Genomic DNA, 10,621 nt, shown 5'->3' with positions numbered 1-10,621 from the left:
ATGTTCGATTTTTAAAAGCTCAATGACAATAAAGAGAAGAGACAGTGTACGGGCCGTAGAGGAATATAATGGCAACGTTTGATAGAACATCTAGAAATTATAAAAATGAAACCCAACGTGACAATAAACTCTAAAACTATAAAATCCAATTTTTAATGGTTCCAAGAAGAATGAATATAAATAGTGGTAGATCGAGCAAGCAAATAAAGAAGCAGATAACATAAGGGGTAATAACTGGTGTGACTTTTAAAAACTATATAATTAGAAACACGAGAATGGTAAGATTTGGTCTTTGAAAGTCTTAAGACAATGAGATAGAAATTTAATAAATTTTAAGTAAAATCATAAAAAAATATATGATTTTAAGTAAAAAGAAACTTAAAATCATGCACGCATGCTATGACTTCATAACCTCCACGCCATAGATAGCAAGCGCGGCTGCAGAAAGCAACACCATGACAGACCAAGCCAGTATGGTCATGGCCGCTTTGGAGCTACCTCCTCTGGCTGACTCTCCCGGTCGCATGGTCAGGTACATGAGCCCAAGGCCCGACGTGAACGCCGAGGTCGATAAGAACATGCAGACCTTAAGTACCACCATCTTGTCCTTGCTTTTATCATCGTCTCCAAGAAAGCCTCCAAAGATCGCCATGACTATCCCCAGAGACCACGGTGTCGTCTTGCTCGCCATGTCCGCCATCCACTTGAGCTGCGTCTCGTTGTGGCTAGCTCGCACGGCATTCTGCTCTCTGGTACAGTGCTGGATGACGAATTGGACGGTGGCAGCCAAGGCGAGAGTCAGGAACGCGGCTACCATGTACCACCTGAGGATCCCAAACGACGCGGAGAAGGCGGCAATCGCGAGCAAGGCTAGAAGGGCCGCATTGGCACGCGGGATAGTAGCTCTGACGAAGAACTCCCGGAGCTTCGGTTTCTTGCTCTCCAGGACCTTCATCCACAGCATCATCAGGAGCATGCTTAACATCGAGGTGATGAACATGCACATGATGACGACGTGGACAGAGCCGGAGATGTCACCGCCGGCGCCTCCACTGCTGCTGCCCCCCTTGTAGACGCCGAAGAGCACGCCGACGAGGCCCGCCAACGACATGGGGACGATGGCCGAGGTGATCTTATAGCTGGACTCCATCGCCTTCTGCTCATCGTCGTCCTCAGGCGCCGTGCCGTTGGTTTTCTGGGTCTTGCGGCTCATTGCATTCTGCTCAACATCCTCAGGTGCCGTGTCGTTGGTTTCCAGCTGGGTCTTGCGGCTCACGTACCAGTGCATGAGGGCCACCGGCACCACGGCCGCCGCGAGGACGCCGAGTCCTACGTAGATGTAAGGCTTGCGCGGCATAACCAGCAGCAGACAAAGTATTGTCAGCACCGGTAGAACGCAGCAAAGATAGAAGAGGCACTTGGAGATGGCGTGGTGGAAGCCAGAGATGTGCTCCTCCCTGGCGCTGAGCCGCTGCATGCTCAGCAACATGAACGTACAGCCACAGACGAAAGATGAGAAGGCGAGGAACATCGAGATGTCGATGTATATGGCTTGCCGCCCCGTCGCTTGCGGGCTGAGGAAGAAGCCGGTCATCGCCACGGAGAAGGAGAAGCCGGCAACAAGTGCCCCTAACTCGATATCCTTCTGGACCTTGCGGAGTTCTACTTGTTCCTCCTTCTCGTTACTCCTCCCCGCTGCAGAAGCGGCCTCCGCACCCTGCAATGTATCGAAAACACTTCGTTTAGTCGAGAGCACTCCTTTAAACCTGTGCAAATGATGCACCCGTTAGAGCACTGTACACCAAGAAAGAGAAGAAACCACTTCAAATCATATATCCGTTGAAATCCAGGCGTTGGAGTTATGCCAAACATGTTTTTTTATCACTTTGTTGTAGAAATCAAACTTCAAGTATGAAATACTCCAACTCTCATAACCAAGATTTATTTTTTTGAAATTTTTTAATTTTTAATTTTAAAAACAAGCTCTTTCAAAACTTATTTTTAAGATCTGAACTTTTGGCCCGCCAGTCGGACTGGCCGCCGGTCTAACTGGCGTGATATATAGCGTAGCCACGCCACGGAGACAAAACTGTCACGTCCATTGTGTGTGACATGTCAGTTTTATTTTGCCGCGCCAGACGGACTGTAGTGGCTAAAAGGTTTATGATGTAGAAATAAGTTTTGGAAGGGTCTATTTTTAAAATTAAAAATTTAAAAAGTAAAAAAAAATCCATATCTGAACACACCCCAACTGTCTAAACCGTTTAATACCCTCTAAACAACATAACCCAATATTAATGGTGTTTCTTTATAACACTAGTTTAAATAATATGTTTTTCTTACTCCCTCCATTCCATAATATAAGACACAACTACTTTTTAAAGTTGTTTCATAATATAAGACGTGCATGCGGTATTCATGTTATTAACCTGCGCCTCTTTTCCACTAAAATAATATTATTTAAATCCTTCACCATTAAGATCTCTAATTTTATTGGGTGCATGCATTCTATTTATTAGGGTAATTCAAACTATAAAGTGATAATATTTATTTTTTAGTCTTTGGATTAAAGATGGTTGTGCCTTATATTTTGGAAACGGAGGGAGTACATGATAACTATATTTTGCATCCCTCACTAACCAGAAGCAGCATGCTATCTCAGCAAAAAGCTAGATGATTCAGATGCCAAACTTTGCCAAAAAAATAAAAACAGCGAAGGACCAAGACGATTGCCTTTAATTAAAAGGGCCCTTTCTACTGGTTTTAACATATTACGGAAGTAGATCTCAAATTTCATAATTATTATTATGGATTAATTTTTAAACTGGGGTAATAGTTAATCGGACAAACTGGACAGGCCTACTCTCAAAACTCTCGGCCATCTCTCGTCAAGGACAAGGTCAACAGAGCTCTTGACTTAGTTGGGCCAATTTGTCGTGTTCTATTCAAACTTTTTGGGTCAGCATGGCTGTGTTTAGATCCAAAGTATGGATCCAAACTTCAGTCTTTTTCTATCACATCAACTTGTCATACATACGCAACTTTTCAGTCACATCATCTCTAATTTCAACCAAAATCTAAACTTTGCACTGAACTAAACACTGCCCATATGTATGCGTTGAATTTACAAAACCCTAGGCCAAATTGTTAACTACTCCTAAATGAGACGGTTGTGCCGAGTGTGAGTATGCGGCCTTGTGACCTTGTGTCTACTGGACTACTCACTCTATCCTAGATTGATCATCATCTAAGGTTTTGACATCTTCCCAAAATGAACCATCCTCTAACAAGTGTTTATTTATTTATTTGCACAAAGAGTAAATGAATATCATTGAACGCTGCATGCACCCAACCAAGATTAATTACTATTCGTACAACTACATGCAATATTTAAAACTTGATGTAATCTATGGAATACATAGCAATGTGACACCTTAATTAGAAAATGATGAATGTTTAGTTGTCCTTCGTCTATGCACTCTTTGCTTAAATGATGATCAAAATGCATGTGATGAAGAGAGTATAGTTGAGTTGAGGCTATGAAAAGTAGGGTCGTTTTCTTTAGAAAAAATTGTGCACGCTTTTGTATTACCTCATGTGGTGATTACTAGTGTAATTGCCACTGTCCACAGATAATTGAATGTTCAGTTCTAACGTTAACGCGTGATCTCCGTATGTTGACCATGTGGGGGTGATTTATTAAGCTATACAGTCAACTACGAATGCCGAGGTGCACATGAGGCCATTTCCAACCCAAGACAATAGACATATTTTTCATAAACTCCACATCATCGAGAAACTAGTACTAGACACTACTCTTCCAATGCAAATACCACTATTCCATACTTAAATTTAATACTACTTATCTCATATAATGTCTTAGATGCAAGATATGGTTTCCTTCTCTTTTCTCATTTATTCACTTGTCACATTACTTTTTATTTTAGGTGACAGCTTATTTAATACTATGAACATCGTTATAATCATTGGGTTGGAAATGACACGATGAAGCCATGTCTCCCTCACTTCAGTGTCAACTTTTTGTCCAGATATGTCATCTGGTCAGCTGAATTCCGACATAACTAAAAATTAACCGTCCATTAACCACATGATGATTGATGACAGCTGGTCGTCATATTCGCTTGCTGACCATTCCACTCAGCCCTAGATTCCACACCAACCAGCACCAACGTAAGATGAACCAAATCCACATTCAATCTACTTCCTCCATTTCACAATGTAAATCATTCTAACATTTTCCACATTCATATTGATATTAATAAATCTAAATAGATATATATGTCTAGATTGATTAAGATTAATATAAATGTGGGAAATGCTAGAATGACTTATGTTGTGAAACGGAGGGAGTAGGTATTATATCCAACCACTAGATTCTACGACACTCTATCCAAATGCACTCTCTGTCCAAAAAGAAAAAAAGAAAAATCAAACTACCAAAAGTAATTTTTTTCAAAGGGCTGAGGTATGTAAGTACTAGCTAATTATCAACGGTAAGTTCCACGGCGAAATCATCATATATATATCATACTTTCACTGGAATATGTCTACTAATCTTTCATACGTACTTTGCTTAATCATCTGTCATACAATCCTACCTCTCGATCGACTGCGATGAGTTCGTTCCGTTTGGAAAGTCAACAAAACGAAGACAACGCGGTCGTACACGTAAAACTGCAAGAATTCCGCGGGAAAAAGAACAAAAAACTAGACGAAAAATATCCGGCTTACTTGGGCCAGGTCATGAAGGGATGCGGGCGCCGGCGGGATCGCGACGGCGGCCGGTGCCGCCTCCGCGTCGCCGGGGTTCGGGTGCGGCGGCGAAACCGCGGAGCTTGATGCTGCAAGGAAGCGATCGGGAGTTCGACTAGTATCATATCTTGACCAAGTCGAACACGTCGTAAATCAGGTGAAGAGGAATCGGAAATTCGGAGTCATTGGGCGCCTTGCGGGAGAGGGCTCACCTTCTTGTAGTTCTAGTTCACTAGCAACATCGGTGCGCTGCCGGGAGGACGATGCGCGTCTCTCTCGGCCGCCTCCACTCCGACCTTTGCTTGCCTCGCCGGTCATGGCCGCCGCCGTAATCCAACAACTGCGTGCTGCTGCAGATTCTCGCCTTTGCTCTCTGCAATTACTGAATAAACAACATATCATCTTATATATTAACCGGGAGAGAGAGAGAGTGGAGGGGCTCAAGAACCAACAGCAAATTATCTTGTTGTCAGAAAAGAGAACTCGTAATCCAAATTAAAGAACAAATGGGGAATTTGTCAAAAGTATATGTTGGATCCTGTCGGGACCAAAAAGCTCCGCAGCTCCAAGCTTCCCACCTCTAGAATCAACACATCAGAATCGAGAAGATCAAACCGAACGGTTGCTTACACAGACATGCTGAAGATTCAGATTAATTCTAACCAAATCCACCTGATCATGAAAAGATGATATTAGGATCCTTTCTATGCTAAAAAGAAAAGCAGTTACTAGTTTTCAAGGTACTGCATCCAATGGGTAGATCATAAACGAGTTCTAACTTTGGAAAGGAAAACAACATGTAATCAACCAATCCATGAACAAACACATCAGCCACCCCTAGACTGAATTCTAATTAGCTAGCTCAAAGGTCGCTCAGCATTCAGCCAGTGATGCACAAAACATGAGTGGAGTACAAGAACTAGTGAAAGATCCGTTACCCTAATTAAGAGTTGTAGGAAACATAAGGGAACATGTGTCCCCTAATTAAGAGTCGTTGAGGGTATATATAGGGTCAAGCTAGCTAGATCGGTCTTCTTCAACGTTGACCTTTATTTTTCAACAGGTTTCTGAGGGCAAGTAGCAAGCCCCTACATGTTAAACCTAAATTTATCCTATGTCACATAGGATTAGATGATGAGGTGTTGAAGAGAAGATAGGAGAGAGAGAATGAGCCACCCATTAGAGCAAGGATAATAGTATAACTCACTTCCTACTATTAGTTCATCTTAAAGCCAACATATATAATAGGTTATATAAGGTTGGCTACAATTTTATTCTCCTCTCTCTATCTCACACTTATATATTTAATGTATTTGTCTTGGAGCTTGTGTTAAGTTAGCTCTTACATGAGAGCCAACCTCCTTGAATTTTCGGTACCTCTCTCCTCCACATAAGTTTATAGTAGGCTTATAGCTCACTATTATACTTGCTCTTATGCAAGGAGCAACATCTACACAATCTTCGAGAAAAGTGTAAGGTGATGTGAGAATAAATTAATATTGGGGTTTTGTGTATTACATGTGATATGTTATATTTGTTACATCTTAATTAATTAGAAGATGACATGGTTTAAATTAGATGTGACATTCACCTCCACTATAGAACTTGCCCTGAGCGCATTTTTCTTATCTAAAGACATTAGAAAAAAAATCATTAAGGCTATCTTTCATATGATGCCACAATATTTGTAGCATTCTATTGCTAGTTCCTCTAAAAAATTGTTTAATTATGGCAGTGATTAGTTTAACAAAACGGACCCTAGTATATACTCCCTTATATTAAGGGAGTATGTTTTGTTCAAGTATTTAATTTCATGCATGAATATATTTAGTATTTTTTTTTGTTTGTTCCATGCGCATTGACGTGATGGTGTTGCATCCACTTAACAAATTTGGATTTGTAATGTTGTGAGAATCACAACAATTCTTTTGTTACTCGACCAATTATCTTTTTATGGCAACCTGACAAGTTCCATATCAACAACTTGTTCCAATGGTGCAAATAATGCTCCTCTTTTAATAGAAGGAAAGAGCGTAAATGTGATGACGATTTATATAGGGAGTTCACACTTCCGGGCAACCTAGCTTTTTCATCTCATTTTGTGTATCCTCATCTTGGTATCGTATATTGTGGAAAATCATATCGTATATTTATAAATTTAGATACTTTTCACCTGTATAAGAGGGCATGTGAATAAACCTAGCTTTAGGTCAATCTCTACTATTACAAAAATTAAAGATATTTTTACCGGTATTTTAGTAAGTCATCCGTATTTGAGTCGGTTTTAAGTTCATTCGTTTTTTGAAATACAGATCCATATTTGAGTCGGATTTTAATATTCGTTTTTTTTTAAATAGAAAAGGAGTTGTATAAGAAGTTTTTTTTAAAAATGCTCGCATGCTAACTTGAGATGAAAGTCGGACTCCAAATTGCAGCTCATGATTTTCTTAAAAAATATATTCAAATGAATTCCCATAGGGTGTGTTTGGTTGCTCGTATCTCTTCAGCCCAGTCCATCTCTCTAATCCAGGCTGAGTCTAGCCTGGTTAAGGAGATACATATGCTGTCGTTTGGTTGTCCGCATGAGATGGTCTTGGATATGGTTAGATGTTGTTTGGTTGGTTGCATTGAATATGCTGGATGCAACAGATTTTGTTTGGTTAGTTGTATAAACTCTAGGTGTAGTTACCTCTTTATTTGATATGGTGAGCTTACCTCTACAATATCCCATGAAAAAAATTATGAGCATCTAATATAACCAAGTAGATATACTTTTATGACATGGAAATGATAGTATTAATGTGTAATACAACACATCTCACACACCAACCTGTACAGTATTTCATAGACCATCATCATGAACCAGTAAAAAAATAGAAAGTGGTGTACACCTAGCGCTTAAAAAAACTCCAATACTACAATTTAAATGAGAGATTAATCACCGACTGAAAAATCTCTAATTACGTGTAGCACGATTACCGCCTATTAACCAGTGAGAAAACAGAGAAGAAACAAGAAAAAAAAAGAAAAAAAAAAGACTCGAAGCCTCGTCCCCATCGCCGCTCAACGCGCGCCTCGGCGCCTCGCGGACCCTCACCGAGTTCGTGGCCTCCGGATCCGGTGGCCACGAGTTGAAGGCCACTGGATCTTGCGTTTTGAAGCCGTGGCTGCCGGATCCAAGCGACGAATCGCAGCTCGTGAAGGAGGAGGGCGGCGGCGGTCGGCGAGGAGGACGGCGCCGTCGAGAGCGAGGAGAAGAGGAAGATGATGGCGGTGGCGACACCTCAGACATCCGGATCCTGGTATCCTCCTCAGGCCCTCCTTTCTCCCATTGGCTTCTTCCTCCCTAATATGTTCGAGCTCGAGCGTGAGGTCGTCCTCTCTGTCATATCTAGGGGGTGGCGAGGTCTTGGCCACTGGATTCGAGCAAGATTGAGACATGGCTTGCGGCAGTCGGTGAAGACAAGGGCGAGGAGCTCAGGCGATGTCGCGGCGACGGATATGGCGGCGAGTGGGGGGCAGCGGCCGAGCTAGCAAATGAGGGAGAGGGAGGTGACGGGAGCGCAACCCCCTCTTGCCTCCTGCATCCGCTCATCCCGCGTCTGCACCCGTGCGTCCCCACGCCTGCACGAGCGCAGCCCGGATGAGCAGCGAAGCTCGATTCCTGCGTTTCTAGTGGGCCTGTCTCCGAAGGCCGTTTAGCACGCGTGGAAGCAGGCACCGACCCTCGTCCAGGCAACCAAACGGCGCTCCCCTGCACCCGCGCATGCGAGCCGAGCACTATGCAGGCAACCAAACATGCCCATAGTGAATTTCATCATAGCTAAACCGTATAACAATAATAATAAAATTAAGATAGCACTCATCCGTTGTAACACATGGGTATTTTTTCTAGTCAAGGTGGTTTTCGTTTACCAGCACGTAGGTGGTCTAAGTTCCTATGACCGAGATAATACTAAAGTAATAGAAAATGAAGCATCTACGTTTGCTCTCACAGCCTAGAAATTCTCATATTTATCGGAGAAAAAGATAAATAAGAGTCCATGTAGAAATACAGTTTAAAAATTGCTAAAATTTGGAATTTTAAAAAAGGATATTGAAAGACGAGAATAGAGTTCATACAAGAATACATACAAGAATATAATTTAGAACTAACTAAAATTCAGAATTATTTCATTCTTTTTAAAAAAATTCGGAATTAAAAAATGAAAAATTGAAACCAGAGGTTAGAGTCCATATAGAAATACAATTTAGAAATTACTAAAATTCAAAATAAAAAATATTGGAATAAAAGTTTAGAGTTCTTTAGGAGTAAAATTTAGAAATTATTGAAATTATAAATTCAAAAATAAGAAATATTAAAATATGAGTTAGAGTCCATATAGAAATACAATTAAAATTAACAGAAATTCGGAATTAAAAATAAGGAATATTGAAAGAGGATAATAGAGTCCATACATGAAAACAATTTAGAACTAATTAAAATTCAAAACTAAAAAAGAGGTTAGAGTCCATATAAAAATACAGTTCAGAAATAACTACAAATTGAAATAGAAAAAAGAATATTGGAAGAAGAGTATAGAGTCCATATAGGATTAGGAGTACAATTTAGAAATAACAAAAATTCGAAATTAAAAAATATATATTAAAAGATGGGTTTAGAGTTCATATAAAAATACGTTAAGAAATAACATAAATTCAAAATTAAAAATAAAAAATATTGAAAGAACAGACTAGAGTCCATACAGATATACTCCCTCCGGGCTAATAATACTTGTTGTTTTACATAAGGGTGAGGTCAAACTTTAGAATCTTTAATTCTGAATCATTTTTAAAATATTTATCTTTCAAATATGGTGATTAAATGTATATATTAGTCTTAAAAGTACTTTAATAAAACATATATTTGTTAACACTTTTATACATATTATAATAGAAAAAAATACTTAAAGTTGTTTTTTGGAGACCATGCTTTTGTCCAAAGCGATAAGTATTATCAACCCGGAGCGAGTACAATTCTTAAAGTCTAGTCTAAGTTCATATAGGAATACAGTTTAAAAATAAATAAAATTCAAATCAAAGGAGACGGTATACTCTAAAGTCCGTAGAAGAGTATAATTTAGAAATAACAAAAATTCGAAATTACAAAAATAAAGGATATTGGAAGATGAGTCTAGAGTCTATATAGTAAATTTTTTAGAACTAATTGAAAATCCGAATTTAAAAGACATGAAATATAATTAAAAATAAAGTTTAGTGTCCATACAGACATATAATTTCTAAATAACCAAAATTAGAAATTCAATAAAGTGAGGACGATTGGTAGCAGAGTACAGTGTCCATATAAAAATACAATTTTGAAATAACTAAAATAGAAAATTAAAAATAAGGAATATTGGTAGAAAGAGTTTAAAGTCCACATAGAAATACAATTTACAAATCACAAAATTTTGAAATAAAATAAGAAATGTTGAAAGACATGTTTAGAGTATATATAGGAATACAATTTAGAAATAACTAAAATTCAAATTTGAAAGTAAAAATTGAAAGAAGGTTTTAGACTCCATATAGGGATAAATTCATAAATAACGAAACCTCATAAATAAAAAATAAGAAATATTAAAAAAGAGTTTGGAGTCTATATATAAGAATACAAACTTACAAATAACTAAAAGTCAGATTAAAAAATAATTAATAACTATCACCTATATACAATATGATATGAATATTATATATTTGTTAGTTTGATCTATAGAATTTAAAATTATGTCACTGTTTTAATATATTTTAATAATATAATTTGAAATATATATGTTATTATGTGAAAAAAAAATATAACGATGCTAGT

At 38.7% G+C, this 10,621-nt stretch overlaps 1 protein-coding gene across 2 annotated transcripts; it reads right to left on the bottom strand.

Moving 5' to 3' along the window:
• Positions 1-397: 397 nt before the first annotated feature.
• LOC127777689 (uncharacterized) lies at positions 398-5,767 on the bottom strand. Of its 2 annotated transcripts, XM_052304301.1 has the most exons (4): positions 5,712-5,767; positions 4,986-5,445; positions 4,753-4,862; positions 398-1,717 (listed from the first exon to the last, which is right to left on the bottom strand). In XM_052304301.1, the coding sequence occupies exons 2-4, from the start codon at positions 5,173-5,175 to the stop codon at positions 398-400; spliced, it is 1,620 nt and encodes a 539-aa protein (XP_052160261.1). In that variant the 5' UTR covers positions 5,176-5,445; positions 5,712-5,767. The 2 variants fall into 2 exon arrangements, with proteins under 2 accessions (XP_052160261.1, XP_052160260.1); XM_052304300.1 differs by lacking the exon at positions 5,712-5,767 and having other exon boundaries at positions 4,986-5,549.
• Between the last annotated feature and the right edge of the window lie 4,854 nt (positions 5,768-10,621).

This window comes from Oryza glaberrima, chromosome 6 (assembly GCF_000147395.1).
Source record: "Oryza glaberrima chromosome 6, OglaRS2, whole genome shotgun sequence".
NCBI classification, from domain to species: domain Eukaryota; kingdom Viridiplantae; phylum Streptophyta; class Magnoliopsida; order Poales; family Poaceae; genus Oryza; species Oryza glaberrima.
Note: the sequence above shows the minus strand (reverse complement) of the source record. Positions and strands in the feature narration are given on the sequence as shown.